Here is a 19,310-nt window from a genome sequence, read left to right on the forward strand (position 1 = left end):
TGATTGCTTTCAGGATCAGTATTATAAATATTACTATTTATGAAAGGTGAATTGGTAAGTGTATCTTACAATTTCTGCTCTATATGGAGAGAGGGAAAATTGAATCCTCTTAAAATTTTGTTTAGAGATTAATAAATAGCAAATTATTAAACAGCATCATCATTAGGTGGTGTGTGACAAGAAAAATGGCTATGTGATTTGTGTGTCAGTTCATGCAAATAACAGTCTCTCTCTCTATATATATATATCTATATATATCTATATATATCTATATATATATGTATGTGTGTGTGTGCGTGTGTTGGTATAGCTTACATCTTCGACAGTTATTCTGTATTTACTTCTGAAATTGATACAAAATATCAGAATAAGACAAAATAAATTACTTAGGCCTCTTCTACATTGTCCTTATATCCCATGGCCTGATCTCAGGTTATCTGCATTGAAATGGATTATATGAGTCTCCACTGCCATATAATCTGGGATCAGATCCTGGGATATAAGGACAGTGTAGAAAGGCCCCTAGTTCATGAATACCCCTGATCTCAACCCTACAGAAATGGTAGAGATAGTGATTTTTCCCTCAATTATTGATCCTTTTGGTCCCCTGAGGAACTGTCCTGAACTATTACGGGACCATACAGAACAGAACTAAAAATGGTGTAGAGAGCTGCAAAAAAAAAATCTGTATAAAGCACTATTTTCTCCCATGGAGCTTCCACAGGATTGCCAAGTCTTCATGAAATGAGGGAGATTTTTTTTTCCACCAAGTACATTTAATCAGTTGACATCTAACAAGGAATTGCATGAAAAAAGGTGGGCAGGGCCAAAACTGCATGTGCGTGATGTTTGGAGGATACAAGTCAACAATTGCTTTCTCACAGTCATGTTTTTTCTCCCCCACTAATCCTTCCCTAGGGAATCCAGGAAAGAAAAGTTTATTCTCCTATATTGCTTCATTGCCATAGCAATTAAGCTTGGTTTTTGCAAATATTTTAAAGCATTCATGTCAAAGTTTTCCTCAGTCAGTCAGAACACGACAGCTTTAATTTCTCAATCAATTTGAAGATAAAGCCTTTAATTTGCCGCTTCTGTGGCTACTGCAACTGCCTGGGCAACTCTAACGTATCATTTAAAGCCCATGGTCTCTCAAATGTATAAAAAACAAAAAACAAAAAATACTAAAATATACTGAATTAATTAAATTTATTCTATAGTAAAATTCTCTAACATCTCAATAAATTATAAATAACACAATGCATTAAAATAACAATTTCACATAACAATTGACTAATTCTTTGGCATTGGAGGAGGGAATTGATTCCACAACATGACTTTTAATAAAGCAAAAATGTAAACAAAAAGGGTAACTATATGTTACTATCTGATTTTTTAAATCTTTATGTCTAATTATTTTTCTAAAATTTATCCATTAAAATTCTACTAAGCCTTGCCTTATTTTCTTAATGCCATGCCGCTTTTGAAACTGAGGCCTTAAACAGAAGTTTTTCTTGGCAAAAAGTACTTCAGAGCGGTCTTAGTCACTTTAGTGCATTCAAATTCTGTATCACATAATTTTGTCATCCATTGTCTCAGCCCTACATAAAGAATACTATTTATTAGATCTTCTTCAGATCAGAATCGCAATTAAGCTGCTTGTCTGTTGCAAGTGATCCACTTGCCAACATGCAGGCTGGAGACAGATAAAACATTTTTCAAAGTTGAAATTAGCATAATAGAGGGCACAGTTGCCGATCGTATGACAAAAGAAAGAAATACATACATCCTAGGCAATTATTATTCCATCATATTATCTTCATTTTTCTTTAAAATAATACTTCCTCCCACACAAAGAACAGAGATATAGCAACCAAAGGAATCACATTTCCTTGCAACAGTTAGTTATTGTACATTAAACAGTAAATCAAGTGCAAGATGGTGCTTAAGGTGCTTCTACACCCCCTCCTCCATTTTCAGTAGTTAAATAAGTAACTGTCTCATCCTCTGAAAAGCATAGTTTTTCATATTCAAAGCACAGTATTTCATATTCTCAAAACAATCCTGTGAAGTAGGCTAGGTGAATTGTCCCAGGCTGTCTAGTGAGCCACTTTAATATTATATTTTGTCCTTAATATATCCTTTATTCCATTTTATATATGCATAAACATAAGTATGGAAGAATAAAAAACAGGACAAATAGATGTATATGACATAGTCAAGAACTGTATAATTTATTTTAAATGAAATCAAATTAAAATAAAGATTTTATTTTCACCTGACATTAAATCTCTCAATGTTTGCTGAATTCAGTCTAATATGCAGTCCATGAAATGGTTGCTATAACACCTCTCAGGCTCTTAAGATATCACAAGATTCATATTTTCTTACAACAGATTGTCAAAGCTATGTTTTTTTGAAAAATATTAATCAATAATCCCTTTGACTGATTTGTTGAAGGCATTAAAACATATTCTCAGATGAAAACTTTAAATAAATCAACAGCTAGATGAAAATTACGTAGATACTTTTTTGAAGCTATGAAGGTATCACTGTGATAACGCGAGAAGTACACTTTTGAAATTATTATTATTATTAATTTATTTTTCTCCTGCTTTTCGCCCATAAATGGGACTCAAAGTGGCATACAAAATAAAGACAACAACATACAAAACTATCATCACACAACCCAACATGTAGGGAAGAAATCAACACACTGCATGGACCCAGATTACATAAATATAAATAGCATAAAATAATGCATTTATCATTATCATTTTAAAATATCTACACCTCAGGCCACTGAGGTGGTCCTAACATTTATTATTAAACAAATTATTTAGTTTTTACTGAATTTTGCATAATTCATTTCTAAAGCAAAAATTAGGTAGGACAGATAATCAACTCCAAGAAAAACAAGACATTTAAAGATGTATACTGTGTGGCAGGTTTGCTGCATAGCTTTTCTCTCCTAATAAAGATGATGATGAAATGGGGCCATGGGCAAAGGGAAGTAATGTGCAGAATGAAAATGATTGCAGTCTTTACAGATTTTGAAAATAAGGCTTGTAACTACTATTACCCACAGTATTCTACTGTATGTAAACTACAGTTGGAATGACATACATTCATCATATTGTCTATTTTGGTTATCTCAATGACTTCTGGTTTGATAGGAGATTTAGTAGTTTTTATGTGTCTTCTTCCTTACACGAGATCTTTCCTTTCCTTATTTTGAACTTTGAATCATAGTTCTTAGAGAAATAGTTGAGATGTTGATACTATGGTTACTTCACAATATATTATTTAAAATATTTTACTATTTCAAAATTATTTAACTTGGAAAGCAACACAGCCATAATGAACCAGGGTAATAGTTGAATATTGCAATAAGCACCTAGTGTCATTTTTCTTATTTAAACTAAATAAGGTATGTACTGGTGGAATATTTGGCAATGATTAAAAATCGATATTATCTCCAGTGATGCATGTATTTGGAAAGTGGGGCACCAAAAAAGACCTGAAATTAGAGAGAACACATTGCTGTTTGGTGCCATTACCATGGAAAGATTGAATGTCAAGAGAGACAAAGGAATAGTACAAAATCCATTTCCGTTTTTATTGGCTCTTGTGGTTAAATCAGTTAGATATAACAAAGACCCAACCTTCTAAAAATACCCTTTTCTTACTCTCTATTATTATTGCTTGTCACAAAAATTGCAATGTATTATCTGTATTACAGGATGGCATCCAAGAACTGCATCATGATCTGATATCTTCTCTCTAATCACCGGATCTTACAATCAAGCTGATTCATGCAGACAACCGAAGAGTTCTTATATTTAAATGTTCAGTGCTTGGAAAATCACCTTGAACTTGCAAGCATTAAATTGTGCAGTGTGTTTTAATTCTAGGTGCAAAAATGGATTGGGTGGGGGAGAACAGTCACTGGGTACATCCATGATGAAAACGTGTGCAGGACACGGGGGTATTACTTACAGAATTAAACGACGGCCTTGACGTACCACCACACTTTTGTGGGGCACATGTCCCAGCTCCGCTCACCTGTCCTCCAGGCTGAGGGGCCTATGGGGCAGTGAGGGTTAAGGGGCAACATAGTGGCAAGTGGGAAACAAAAAGGCAAACTTTTGAAGTATCGAAACAGGTCATGTGTCACGAATATATAACCTCCTCAAGTAACATAGTGTCACTGGTTAAAAAAAAAGTCAGAGTCAGTCATAAGAGAGCAACGCCATACAGTATTTTCCTTGCCATGTGGCTATAAAAATTAGTGAATAAACTATTCCTTTACCTCAGTTCACCTCAAATGTCAGAAATAGTTGCTGAACTAGTATATAGCAATATTTGTCCTTTCTGGGTCATATTAATGAACCTGTGAGCCAAATGATTAGTGGGACAGTTGCTAAAAATATCTAAGAAACAAGTGCCTTTTTTCACTGATAACAGTTTCACTAACGCAACAATGATAATTTGGTGGCACATAGCTACACATATATACTTCTAACAAATGGGCATTACTGATGCATTAGTTTATCAAATTTCTAATTTAGTTGTAGTTTATCAAAATATTTTACATTTAATAGGAAACTAGACATAACTTTGTACATATTTTAATAACATACTTGAAGCATACAATCAAAACACAAAACTATATGTTCTAAAAAGACAGTTGTTTTGTGTAACTGTTTTTATTCGAAACATATATTCATATTTACTAACTGAGAGTGTTTGTGACTGTTTCTGTGCCAATAAGATTTTATTGCTGAGAGAGAAAAAAATATTTTGTTTGGCAAAAAGGAATGCAGCAGTTCTATGTCTCTCTGTTACATCTGCTATATCATGGACATACTTTATTTGGTTTTAGCTTTACTGTACACCCAGACATTAGGTCACAGCATGACATACAAAGTAGCCAAACAATATAAAGTGGAGACAATTACAATCTCATACTCAATACTATGTTACAAATATTAACAAGGATGCTTATGTACGGATGATTACATGATTACAGTTATTACGCAGCAGAATAAGCTTCCAGTTGAAATTATTGCAGTATAATGCAGAAGATCTGTCTGAACCACTTATGTCATCAGTTTGTAATCATCAAGTACACTAACTTTATACCAATTGCAAAACATGTTTACAAGTCAGAAACATTAAAGTGAAATATTAATAGGAATGTAAGAAAGATATCTCAAGAATCGACACATAATGCATTCACCATTTCAGCAATCTATGAACTCAAACACATTCTTTTACGATTTGGAAGCACAATTAATTAGAATTACCAGGCACTCACAATGATCATATGCATAAACTTATTTATACCTTTCATTATACTGAATTTAACTGAAGCACTAAATATTTCTAACCTGTGTGAAGATCAGAGTCTCTGAGCTCCTGCTGTCTAGGCTAAGTACGAATCTGATAGATTGGAAAAGCTCTTGGATGTTGGCTCTGAACTGTTCTTCTTCCATCCCACAAGTAGCTCGAGAGTAAAGGATTCGAGACTGAACAATAAACTTGAAAAGATATTCCAAGGCCTTAAGGAGTAGGAGAGGTATAAGTGTAACAAAGAAAAAGAGAGGCAAAGGAGCTTTAGAAAGAGCCAGAGAGGAAAAATTTAGGCATATTATTAATAATCAAATTCTTCATTATGACAAATAGGATACGCAGTTGATTAGTTAAATGTGTTACTCAAAACAAAGGTTTTCCAAGCTCACAAAAATAATAAAAGAAAATGCAGACACAGTGTATTTAAAATGAAGGAGGAACTATAACTATTTTCATTTGGCAAAATTATGATAGGATCTACTTTATTTACAGTTAAGGTCGAGTTAGCCTTCCCTTTTGCAGGAAACAAAGGTGATTTTGACCACATAGGAGCCTTAGACATTACAAATTTTCTGAAATGGAAAAATCAACAGAAATTGAGCTATTCTGCACTTGGTGCTAAGATCAGAGAAAGGGAGAAATAAAACTTGTTTACAGTCCCAAAGATGAAAAGTTATTTTGTTCTTGAATATTTGAAAGGTGCAAAAGCACGAGAGGGAAGTTCTAAAATATGTTGTTTTAAAGAAAGAGAAATTTTAATTTAGAGGGGAAATGACTTGTTGCAGCCAAAGTCCATTACTTTGTTTAAACTTTTTTAAAAGGAAAAGATCAGGACAATCAGGGGACAAAAAGTCAGGTTTTTCCTTTGTAGCTAAGAAGTAGAGCAATTAAATGATCTGGGAAGTAACCAGTATTGAGCTGGCTGGGAACAGAGTGGGTTTTTCCATATTAGAAGATGAAAAACCTGGCATCCTTAAGTTCGTATTATTTGTTGCATTCATTTGATTTTGTTAGCCACTCAGAAAGACTAGACATTCCAGTAGCTACCAGACAGATAGTCTTCTACCTTACATTCTCTATTTCAACAGAAATTAACTGTAGCATAGTTGCATTGAATAGTGTGATCCCACAGTCATGCTTACAGAATAACAATTGCCCAGTTAGACATATGTGCAAGACAATATGTTTACTCCTGACTATTGTTTGGAAGAGCGGAACATACTCTTGCCCTGCAGTGTGATGTTGGTAGTCTCATTTTTTATGTTTCCTTCCACAGATCTGATGGTTGTAATACAGATACTGTTTCTTGATTTGCCAAATGCTGCTTCCAGATTTGCCAGCAATGTTTAGTGATGGTCATTGGATCTTGTAGATGTAGAGGAATGGGTGCAGTGGCCAACTTAGACCCACTTGTTGTGTAATACTATTGCAGCCAATTCCCAAGTTGCGCAAGGCAATCAAGCTCTCAACTGGCTGCCGCATATACCCATAAAGTGGTTGACATGCCAGCCCTCTCTTTTCCTAAAGATATGGAGTATTTATGTTTTCCTTTATTTTTCCTTTATTTCTCCAGTTAAATACAATCCAACTTTAATTTCTGACTTCTCTTTTATACTTACGTGGCTTTTCTTGTTAAGCTTGTTTGTTCTGGGGTAACATGTATTTTCTTGTTCAGTACTTTCTTTAGGAATGGACTTTTCCCTAAGGCTTTTCGATCAATTAGACAGCCTCTGTAATTCATTCTTGCTAGAGGATATTAGTATTTTATTTCACTTTGTTTCCTTCACAGACATAGGAATCTGCTATCTGGTAACAGTTTGAGTTCACTGAAAGAGTGGAACTCAGTCATCTCCCAAGAGGTTTAGCTGAGTTATTTCTCAGCCCTCTTAAACTTTCCCAGTCATTTTTCTTTGCTTTTCTTATTGCCTCCTTCATATGCCATAACTTAGAGAGAAAGAAAGAACAGAAAAAATGCATAGCCTCCCTTAATTATTAGTAGTGAAACCTTAAAAAGTTGCACCACTTTGAGGAAAAAGTAATATTGTCCATCATTTCATGATACAACCTATAGATATATTTTTAAAAGGCTCAGTAATGTATTCAAAGTTAAATAGATTTTTGTTCAAAGGCACAGATGGGGAGTCTAGGGGCTATTTTTAAATTTATTTTTTTTGCCTTGGGACCCTTGAAAGCCACACAGTTGGTTTTGATAAACAGGATTTTCAAAATGTTAAACAGGACAAGGAAGTCTTCACCTTTATACAAGGTGAATTAACACTCCTTGAAATTCCAGGAGAAGCAATTCACCTTGGGTTGGAGGACAGAAAAAAGTGTGGTTTGGAGAAATCAAAGACTGTAAAAGGAGCCAGACTGCAGTTTTCCCACTTCTGCTCTAAGATTATATCTAGATATCCCACATATAAGGTTAATTTCCCCCCAGAAAAGTAACTATGGAAATTCATTCAAGATCAGAACCTGCCAAATAAAAACTATACGTATGCATGATTACTTTGGAAGAGACATATTTATATTAAAGACATACCCTCATTGCCTCCTGGATATGGTCCTGTCGTACAAGTTCAGCTGATCGGTCCATGTACCATTTCAAGCAACGGATCAGTTCTCTGCACAAAACAAACACTTCGGTAGGCACAGTGCCCTCTAGAATTTTCAGTTACTTAAAAAATAAATAAAAACCAGCATACACAGATTGAATCTTCCTTATTCAAAATGCTTGGGGCTAGAAATATGTTTTTGTATCTGATTGGTTTGAATTTTGAGATACCTGGATATGTATATAAAGTGAATGAGGATGATAAAAAAAGGGCTAGTCACATGTTCAACACCTTTTGAGTCATTCTTCCAGGCGCCCTTATGAAAAAGAGAGGAAGTGGGGGAAAAGACACTGCTTAACAAGGCCCCTGCATAAATGCAGACATCCCAGATGCGTCACTGGCTGTCAACACAATTTCCACTCTTTCAACAAATCAGCCAAAATAGGGGACACCCCCATGAATTATTTTCATTTTCTGTTGGTTAGATTCAGGCAGTGGCCAATAGAGTGTCTCAACATTCATCCTCCTGGCCATTTCTTCTGCAACGTAAATGTTTTTTGACATATAGGGCTACTCCTCCTCCTCCCCCCTTTGTTCTGTTTCTGTGAAAGAGGTTATAGCCTTCAATGGCTACATTCCAGTGATGGGAGTCATCCCACCATGTTTCTGTGATACCTATGACATCGTAAGTGTGGTGTAGTGCTAAAAGTTGGAGTTCGTCTTGTTTATTCCCCATGCTCTGTGCATTAGTGTAAAGTCATAGGGAGGAGGGAGCAAACTTGTTTGTTGCTGCCCTGGAGACTAGGACACAGAACAATGGCTTCAAACTACAGGAAAGGAGATTCCACCTGAACATCAGGAAGAACTTCCTCACTGTGAGAGCTGTTCGGCATTGGTACTCTCTCCCCCGGAGTGTGGTGGAGGCTCCTTCTTTGGAGGCTTTTAAGCAGAGGCTGGATGGCCATCTGTTAGGGGTGCTTTGAATGAGATTTTCCTGCTTCTTGCAGGGGGTTGGACTGGATGGCCCATGAGGTCTCTTCCAACTCTACTATTCTATGATTTCCAGGGCACCTGCCATGCCATGCACTGTTAAAAGGCAAACATGGAAACATCAGATTTTATAGGGGTCTTGTGTAAGGGAAGTTTTCAACCTCTTCTCCCTTTTTTTCTTTCCTTCAGCAGGATTCCTTTGGGCAATGGATGTATGACTATCCCTCTTTCCCAAAAGGCTGGAAGCAAAAAGTTTCTGTTTTCAGAGTATTTTAGATTTCTCCAATAAAAAAGATTCAACCTGTAAATCCGATATATAAAAAGGGAAATTAACAGGATAGCAATGAAAGTAATCTTTTAATTTTTAGTGAACAATAAATTTCTGAACTAAGCTTAAAATGATGTTACTTTCTGCTTTTATTCAGCACATATTGATAGCTATTCCATCACTTTAATTCAAAAAGATGATGAACTCCTCATTCTTTTTAAACATTCCTGTTTGGACCTTTCTTTACGATCTTGACATGAATTTGATATATAGAAAACACAGAGGCACATGATTATTTACATAGTTCATGGTAAGCTGTGAAATTTTCTACCATAAATTTTATGAATGGTTACCAATGTAATTTTATAATGGAATTAGACAAATTAATGAAAAATAAAGTATTCATGACTACTAGCGATGGAGGTTGTATATTATTTTCAGTACTGAAACCAGCATGACCTACAATAGCAGCTGCTGGAGAACACAGATGAGCTTATAATCTTACATGTGGGCTTCTATAGACACTTGGTTGCCCACTACAGAAACTATGTTGAACTATGTAGACTTTTGGTTTGATTTAGTTTGGGTTTTTTTGTTTGTTCTCAGCATATCTGGCAAATATAGGAAGAACAAAAACCCACTTTTGTATGTAAGTATGCTTCAAGAGTTGTGTTGAATTCTGCTAGCACAGTGTAAGTTGTGGAACATATCTTCACACAAATAAGCAATTGCTTCAAATATTATTTTTCAAAATAACATTTGTGTAGTTGCTTGATCCACACTACTAGATGTTTCCACTAAACAATTAGAACTTTTACATGTGTAGTTTGAAAGTACATCATATTAAAAAATACTGGAAAAGAGAACCTACTTGTATGCCAAGGCTCCTGCAAAGTGTTTCTGAATGTAAGTGTCCATCACAGGTCGAAAATGAAAATATTTGCTATCACGCAGGAGATTTATGATGAACACCTGTTGGTAAGAAAGAAAGTCACATATCATGAAAAGCAATATATAAAAGATATAGCATAAAGAACAGAAAATTAATTTTGCTCTAGGTACATAGTTCATAATAACTGTAATTTATTATTCAATTCTGACTCCATAGATGTCTCTGTCTCCATATACAGTAGAGTCTCACTTATCCAACACTCACTTATCCAACGTTCTGGATTATCCAACACATTTTTGTAGTCAATATTTTCAATACATCATGATATTTTGGTGCTAAATTCGTAAATACAGTAATTACTACATAACCTTACTGCGTATTGAACTACTTTTTCTGTCAAATTTGTTGTATAACATGATGTTTTGGTGCTTAATTTGTAAAATCATAACCTAATTTGATGTTTAATAGGCTTTTCCTTAATGCCTCCTTATTATCCAACATATTCGCTTATCCAACATTCTGCCGGCCTGTTTATGTTGGATAAGTGAGACTCTACTGTATGTGTATGCTTTTGTTTTAATTTTACAATTCTTAATAATATGAAATTAAATGTGAAAGGGATAAACTCTATCACAATGAGATGTTTAATGGGAAATTAAAATTGTTAATTATGTTAGGTGAAGACAATCTGAAGTGGACTGATTCCTGTGTTTCTCTATCAAAAGGTAGGGCTTAAAACCTGCTATGTAGAAGCAATATAAGTTGGCATGTAATTTTTGTTCATAAATTCTTCAATTAAGACATTGTTAAGAAAAATGGGGGTTGGGGGATGGGAAGAGTGAATAAGATAAAAACCCAACAAACAGTCAAGGAAGCCTTGAAATAATTAAATAGCCCAGAGAAACACAATTATTGATTGGTATCAGTGATCAGTCTGGAATTTCTCACTGACAAATGACTGGGTACATATGTGATTGCCTTTCCAATACTCTGAATATCCAAATACAATGAATTATCTTAGGGGAAGGGTGCAAATCAGAATATATCTGGGCTGATTTGCAAAACCAGACCAGATACAAAATGATGTTGTAAATCATTTTGGCAATCTTGTTGGGTGGAAAAACAATGAACATATACTTTTAATAAACAGAAGAGTAAAACACATTTTGAGTGCTAGATAGAATTCCAAACAAATTTCTATTTGATTCACAAGCGTTACTTAGTGGAAAACACAAGGGTGTAACTTAAACTGAGTTCAGTGGATCCTCACTATCCATCGGGGTTTGGTTGCAGGTTCTCTCATGGATATCAAAATCCTCAGAAACTCAAGCCCCATTACATACAATGGTTCAGTAAAATGGTGTCCCCATATGGAATGGGGAACAACTCAAACAAGTGCCAGAGAGAGTCCCAGGTATAAAATTAATTAAATAAAACAAACAAACAAATAACAAGACAATGGAGCATTTATTTTGTGTAAAGTGTCTTGAACATGAAACAATGGCTATATGGTACTGGAAACAGGTCGGGAATAACTGGGCACATTTGCAAAAGCAAAAACCAGATGTTTGCACATATAATACATATAGTAGGTTTGGGGGAAGGAGAAAAAAACCTTCATGTTCTCTTAACTGCATTTTAGTAAGCTATCTCCTTCCAGTGCTCAGTCATAAAAACCGTGGAAAATGACAGATAAAGAGGAAACACAAGTGTTAATCTATCAAAGGAGTATTGTACATACCAGAGACTGAAAGACTAACAGTCCATATTTTTCTGTGTTGTCATCCAAAATCACAAATAATGTGTCCAAAATGTCCTGCAAGAACTAGAAATATAAAAGAATTTACATGGCATCTCTTCATTAGAAATGTATTGAAACAAATCATTTAAATATTTGGAGTGCAGTCTTATGCATTTTTATTCACAAGCTAGTCTCACTGAGTTAGTACACGTGCACAAGACTGCAGCATTCAGATTAGACTAAATTTAGTGATTGATGTCCACTAAGGGGTGTGTAACCAGGCTGGGGTGGGGGTGGACAGACATTTCTTATGCACTCTGCAGCTGCTCTAGACTCCAAAACCTATTTTGGAGATCTGGAAAACATCTGGAATTGGGTTATCAGGTGATTCTAAGAGGTGCAGGGAGAGGAGAGAGAGCTTTGTTTCACCACTACAATGCTTAATATTGGCCAGAATGTATAAAAGAAGAACATAAAAAGACCATTGCCTTTTACAACATTATTTCACTTTCATTATCTTAATAATTTCTACTTCTAGTATAGCATTTCTACATAAACACAAAGCCATAGATTCTCACTAAGTGGTATTTCTTGCCCTCAATTAATCTTATAACACTATTTTCTTTTAACTGCCTCTCTAATAACCAATTTAATCAATTTCATCTCGTATAAATGGCACTCTTTAAGAAACTATAACTCCTGCCTTTATCCCAAAATGAGTATTTGGACTGGGTTGAATGTTTAAATATAGGGTTTTTTTGGCTGTAGCCAAAAGAACATTTGAGCATGCATGATAAGGCATTGGCAAAAAGGAGAAATAAAAAATAGACATATTCTGGAAGTTGGAGGACAAAGCAGTTGATTTTTTTTTTCTGAGTCGGGAGCAACTTGAGAAACTACAAGTTGCTTCTGGTGTGAGAGAATTGGCAGTCTGCAAGGACATTGTCCAGGGGACGCCCGAATGTTTTGATGTATTAAATTAACATGCTCTAATGAATAGTAGTTTGAGTTTGTTAAAGCCATATAGTTCCTGTTACAAAGCGACAAATAATTAGGTTACCTTCAAATTCAAAAGAAAAAGAATTATAAATAATGGGATAGTCATTGTAACAATTGTGGAAAAATATACACAAGGAACTCAGATTCTTGTGATTACTTAAAAAGACCAATATGCATTGTTATTGCCCAAGGACAACCAAGTGCCTTTGGTTAAGTATTTCCCTGTTACAACCATTCAGCAATATATACTCATTTGTTGTGAAAAAATATTGACAATTTGAAAGGCAAATTTAATGATACAATAATTTCTAGTATTTATTAGAAAATATAAATAATTTGGAAGGATCCCTAACAAATCCCACTTGTATTTCCACCATTCAATAACAGTGCTGGTTTGATTCAAATTCAGTTGATTCAAATCACGACTTAAATCATGATTGAACCCAGCTATGATTTAATCAACTGTGAAACACAGTTATGACCCAAAACTGTAATCCTATGTGTCTTTCACATTCTTCTGATAGTTAATTCTGCTCTTAATTTCCCTATTGCTGCTAGCATCAGACACTAAAGTGATATAAGGAAACCTGGGCTAGTATCCCATCCTATTATTACGGCTGTGGAAGCTGGTTGAATACCTGGGAAAAGTATAACATCACCTTTTCTTGCTTTAGTTCTCCAGAGAGACGAAGATCTGCTGAACTCTATGGAGCAGATTTTCTGCAACAGAGAATGCTCTGGGGATGAAGGGGATGAAATTCTAATGCTATCCTAAACTTTGTGATAGATTTAGTGACGAGAATGGATGATGTACTGCTGACATAGTACTTCAGTTTGTGCTTAAGATAATAACATCAAGATTTCACGTACCAACAGAAGGCAATCAGAAGGAGTAATTTTTTGGCTTTCTCCTCAAAGACAGTTACTTTCATAAAACCAGTTTGTGAATAATGACTTAGAGCCAAATTAGTACCTTGACGATTTCTTCACCACTGACATGCCTCAGTCTTCCTAAGATATCCATTACACGATCTGGATAAGCCTTCCATTTCAAGAGAGCAAGTAAATCCACTGTAAATTATTGAAATAATAAAGATGGGCATAAAAAATTCAATACACAAAACTATAATAATTGCAACAGAAGATGAATATAAAACAGAAATATGCAAATCCTAGAAATAATCTTTAATCATTGCCAGGGATTCATGGAGACACAACTCTGTAAATTAGCAAAATCTGGATGACAACAGATTTGAGCACATCTATTTGGGAACAAATCCCATTTGTCATAATGATAATTACTTCTGAGTAAGCTGCATTGTACAAATGTAGAAATAAGCACAGTAATGCTATCACCACAATATAATACACTCTGCATAGTTGAATTATATATTTCTTTGTCTGTGTTCAGTTTTTTCTACTACAGAAATACCAAGTCAGTGAGTAAATTGTGACTAGCAACATTTAATAATAAACTGAACACAGTGAAAAAAGTTTTTATTTTTTTAGTACACAAAAATGTTACTATAAAGTAACATTGACATTACAATCCTAGATCTTTCACAAAAAACCTAAGTAGCAACAGGAGCTAGAAAAGGGCTTCCAATTCAGTCTCACTATATACCATCTACCAGAGAACAACCACTGAAATACAGATTACAATTTGCCAGAACTTGAGGAGTTCTATTTCCAGAAATGCCCAAGGAACAATTGTTTCAAGAGCACACATGTAAGCAAGTCAAGCTAATTACTGAAGAGAATTACAGTGTCAAGGTCACAAATTAATCTAATTTGTAACCAATAGTCAACCTAGGCAGAAGCAAAACCTAAAGCCTATGTGTTGAACCACTCTGAGGCAACATACTAGGTACAATGCAAACATTAAGGCAGCTTTTGTGTGCTTATGCCGCTGTCTAATGAAGCAGTTTTGAAATACAAGGTTGAAGTCAACTTCAAACTAGAAAATACCCTTGTTATTGTTGGCATTCCAGAGTGAGTGACAAAGCAGCTCTTCTCTGTACTTTGTTTTCATAGAGCATAAAGTTAAATCTTGTGGGAGGAAAGATGTGCAAGTATTAATTACATCACACAATAAGAAGCATAGAGAAAATCATGCAGATAGAAAATCACTTTTCAACATGATAGATTTCTTCACCGTTGAGTTTTCACACCCTTACAAAGAAATTAGGAATACAATGACATGAATAATTCTGATTTTCTATGTACTGTACTGACACTTGAGAATCTTCTCTCTTGTTGTATTCTTTCATGGCTGCCCTTCCAAGCCTTAGTAGCCCTTCCAAGTCTTGCCCTCTCTATCTATACCAAAAACCTCCCGTGGCATCAAGGAATGAGAAGGATGCAAATTGCTCACATTTTAAAGAGCCTTGGTTTTAAAATAATCCCAGTTATGTTGTTGTGCAAAATTTTGAGTAATACATCTTATTCTAGTTTGGAACCATTAAACAATTTAATGCTGAAGACTATTTTAAACATTTCTCATTTCAAACTCATTTTCTGCCAGGAGTTATTATTGGTTTTAATGAAAATGCATCTGTATATTTTTAGTCATTGGATTAAAATCTGACAGAGAGAGGAAACTGCTGAAATTGTCCTCTGCAGCAATCTACTTTTACTTCACAGCATGAAAACAACAACAACAACAGGAAGAATCATTAGAGGAATTTCCCAGCATATTTCTTAATGAGAAAGGTAGACATACTTTCTGTATGACTTAAGAGAATCTGAATCAGAAGATCATTCTCTAATGTCAGTGTTTACTCCATAGTATTTAGTAATGGTGCTCAGACTTATTCTTAAAGATGCAATAAGTTTCTCATTAATGTTTTCCCAGAAAGGCATGCTTTTTCTCATCTGCAAATGCTTTTAGCCAGGTTTGGTAACAATTGGAAAAAATATTCCAGGTAATTAAAGCTATTAATGTATAAACTAGATTTGTAGAAAATATTGCTCACTTTTTGGATTGTATAATTCTTTAAAGGAGCTAATTCAGTTCTCCCCCCCCTTCCAATATTTTAATTCTTTTGGACTACTGGTACAATTTACAAGTTTTTATTGGCAAAAACAGGCAGATGTTGATCTTTGAGAATACATTTTCTTTATATTAGCAATGCTGATAAAGGACTGACAACTCTTTTTGAATATCCATGCTTCAAGGATATTTAATTCTTTAAATAATTTGACATAATTTGCTTAGATTTGTTGTTTATTATTTCCTCTGCCAAAATTTTGGCCTTATTCACTATGAGAAATTAACCATAAGTAAGTGATTTAGTTTCCCATTTGAAACTGCCTTCAACCTTGTATTTCATAATTACTTTGTGAGACAAACCAACAAAACCAACATCTTCCCAGTCCAAACATATGTTGCATGCAGTCATAAATATTCTGGAGCTCTTTTCCATCTGAAGTTGTATCAAACTTGGTTTTAAAAAAATGAACTGTGCATTTCATTTTTTATTTTCATTTATAAAGATTTAAATTACTGTACCATTTTGGGTAAGTTTGGTAGAAGAGAGCTGGGTAGAGATTGAAAAAGATTCTTTGGTACTGCGCTGGAAAATCAGACTTGAAGGGATGTTGGGACAACCATTATAATCCTCTTTGCAGCATGGAAGACCCAGATATAGTGCATGGTTATTGAATGTGCTGTTTTCATCGCACTGGAAACATAAGAAAACTTATTTACTCTATGCATTGCTGTGTCAGGATGAATCAATAAGATTTCTTATTCTTTATTCAGTATATACATTGAGTCTACATTTTGGAAGCATTTTTCTACTATGTAGTAATTAATGACTTAAATATACCTTCACTGGAATTAAGCTTTGTTTTAAGTAGTATAGTTGGTAAGAATAATGTTTCCCTGGAAGGAATAAAACATCTGTTAAGAATGATTCTAAAATATGAAATAATGCATTTCTGGGATACACAGGAAGATCCTGAAGCTTAAGAACTTCCTTAAGTATCTTACATCTCAAAGATTCTGAAAATCAGTTCGCACCTTGGTTGCATAACTCTGTTTGCTCTGCACTTCCTATTTTAAGCCCAAACCCTTCACCATGCCAAAATGTCACCTTGTTACTTTTCTCCCAGGGAGTTCTCTGGCAAGGTTGCCATATGTCAGCTATGAATTAGTATCCTTAGCATTTATTTTCCATTTTGTCTCCTTTCATCTTTTTTCCAATTTGCAGGAAACAGAACCTGGACTCTACAATAACTAAATTATGGTGGGCAGATAAGTACCGCCCCTCAGCAAATGTGATGAAATTCATGTGACAAAAGGAATGTCATCAATTCTTCCATTTGAATGGCACAAGAGATCTGGAGTGCCATGAATGGTGATGAAGAGAAAATGATATTTTAGTTCCAAGTGAAATGGAAATGAAAAATTACCCCTGTGTGGGTGTGCCCTCTATCCAGCACAAAGCAGGGAAACATTTCTAAGCAGGTGAAAGGAGGAATGGGGACAAGTTTTAGTGCTTGGGTGATCCTAGTATGGTACAAGAGAAGTTTGTGCTTTGCAAGAAACTTTTGTATAATTATTCACATATTAAAAATGTTCAATGAAAAAGATCTGTGAGTGTTCCTACACATCTCCATTTACATTTGTAAATATATACAACATCAGCTTTGAATCTCAAGCATACAGGAGGATACTACAATATGAATACTAAGCAAAAAAAAAAAAAAAGGAAGACAGAGGATACTCTAAACTAATATTAAAAAATTAATCCCAAACACTTCTGATGGTTTATCTGCTTGAAATGTCTTATAATGTATAACGCTCTATAATTTCTGATGACAAAAGATCAATCAAATTAATATAATTACTGACACAGCAGGACTTATGTTTGTGCCATTGCAGGTATGATCTCATATACAGGGCAAAATATGAGATGCATTCATGAGAGGGACAAAAACAAATGAACATCAATGAACTCCCAGTACCTTATAAACATAAAGTTCATGGATATCATCAGATAGGGTTGTGCCATCATCCCTCATTAATGGTGTAAATGCAAACCCAAACAGCTTCTTTTCTCCTTTATCTTTTGCTGCAAAAGAAAATTAAGTGTTTAAACAGCTTGTTGAGTGACTGGCAAACATCTCAATTCTGTCATTAGAGCCTTTCAATGACGCCTACTTTGGTTCAGACTGTATTTTCAATACAACCCACACAATACTGTAGAAGTAGGAATAGGAGCACCACAATAAGAAGGAACAAATGAAAACTGAGGCCTTGCTCTTCTGTTCACAGATAGGCAACTCTAGGCCTCCCTAAATCTACACCCACAGTGACTGGGTTATTTTTGCAGCATTTGATACAATTGAGACACTTTCTGGAGTGATTAGAAAATTTGGAAATGGGAGATATTGTGTTGCTGTGGTTCCGGCCATACTTCTCAGGCAGGTTCCAGATGGTGGTGCTTTGTGGTACCTGCTCTTCAAAAAAGGAGCTGTTGTATGGCATCCTACAAGGTATCATTTGATACCCAATGCTTTTTAACATTTACATGGAACCGCTGGGAGAGATCATTTGGAGACATGGAAAGGGGTGCTATCAGTATGCTGATGACACCCAAATATATTTTCTATGCCTTCAAAAACAGGCTCAGCCAATGATAGCATGTCTCATCTGAACAAATACCTGAAGGAGGTAATGTGATGGATGAAGAAAAACAAATTAGAACTGAATCCAGAAAAGACAGAAGTGCTTGCCATCAAGGGTCCTAACTGGGGGATGGAGCTATGCCAACCAGTTCTGGATGGGACTACACTCCCCCTGCAAAGCTGGTTAGCACTTGGATGGGAGACTGCAAACAAACAGCAGGTGTTCTAGAGTGGATTTCAAAGGAAGGTACAACAGAGTCTTGCTTATCCAACCTTCGCTTATCCAATGTTCTGGATTATCCAACATAGTCTGCCTCCTGCCCGGATCCACAGCTGTTTCTCTAAGTAGCAAGAATTTAACTTTTTATGGATTTAACTTCTGACAATGTTGTTACTGTAAGCTCATTTTATGCAAGTTTATCTTTATTTGTAGTCAATCTTTTAGTAGTCAATGTTTTTATTGTCAATGTTTTCAATACATTGCAATGTTTTGGTTCTAAATTTGTAAATGCAGTAATTACTACATAACGTTACCGTATATTGAACTGCTTTTTCTGTCGATTTGTTGGAAAACATGATGTTTTGGTGCTTAATTTGTAAAAACGTAATGTAATTTGCCATTTATTATGCTTTTTCTTACTCCCTCCTTATTATCCAACATTTTCGCTTATCCAAAGTTCTGCCGGCCCGTTTATGTTGGATAAGTGAAACTCTACTGTACTGACAAAACAACTTCTGAATATTCCTTGTCTAAGACAACTTCCCATTGGTTGACAGGCAATGTGAAGGTACACACACAGTGCTAATTATTCAGATTTCAATATTTCTCAAACTGTTTCCTTCATGCTGGCAAAGAGCAATGGAATTAAGGGTTATCTT

General features: G+C 35.0%; 1 protein-coding gene across 11 annotated transcripts in view; it reads right to left on the minus strand.

Annotated features, from left to right (window-relative positions):
- Positions 1-19,310, minus strand: part of dock3 (dedicator of cytokinesis 3) — a 241,236-nt gene that overhangs the window by 72,117 nt on the left and 149,809 nt on the right. For 8 of the 11 annotated variants that reach the window (XM_062970075.1, XM_062970074.1, XM_062970073.1 and 5 more), the window contains exons 17-24: positions 17,769-17,875; positions 16,309-16,480; positions 13,771-13,868; positions 11,799-11,882; positions 10,037-10,137; positions 7,895-7,976; positions 5,391-5,561; positions 3,997-4,083 (exon numbers count right to left, since the gene is read on the minus strand). In XM_062970075.1, coding sequence (XP_062826145.1) covers positions 3,997-4,083; positions 5,391-5,561; positions 7,895-7,976; positions 10,037-10,137; positions 11,799-11,882; positions 13,771-13,868; positions 16,309-16,480; positions 17,769-17,875 — 902 coding nt within the window. The remainder of the gene's footprint in view (positions 1-3,996; positions 4,084-5,390; positions 5,562-7,894; positions 7,977-10,036; positions 10,138-11,798; positions 11,883-13,770; positions 13,869-16,308; positions 16,481-17,768; positions 17,876-19,310) is intronic. The other 3 variants (XM_008105068.3, XM_008105073.3, XM_008105065.3) reach the window with 1 other exon arrangement.

The sequence above is a fragment of the Anolis carolinensis genome, chromosome 2 (genome assembly GCF_035594765.1).
Source record: "Anolis carolinensis isolate JA03-04 chromosome 2, rAnoCar3.1.pri, whole genome shotgun sequence".
Taxonomy (NCBI): domain Eukaryota; kingdom Metazoa; phylum Chordata; class Lepidosauria; order Squamata; family Dactyloidae; genus Anolis; species Anolis carolinensis.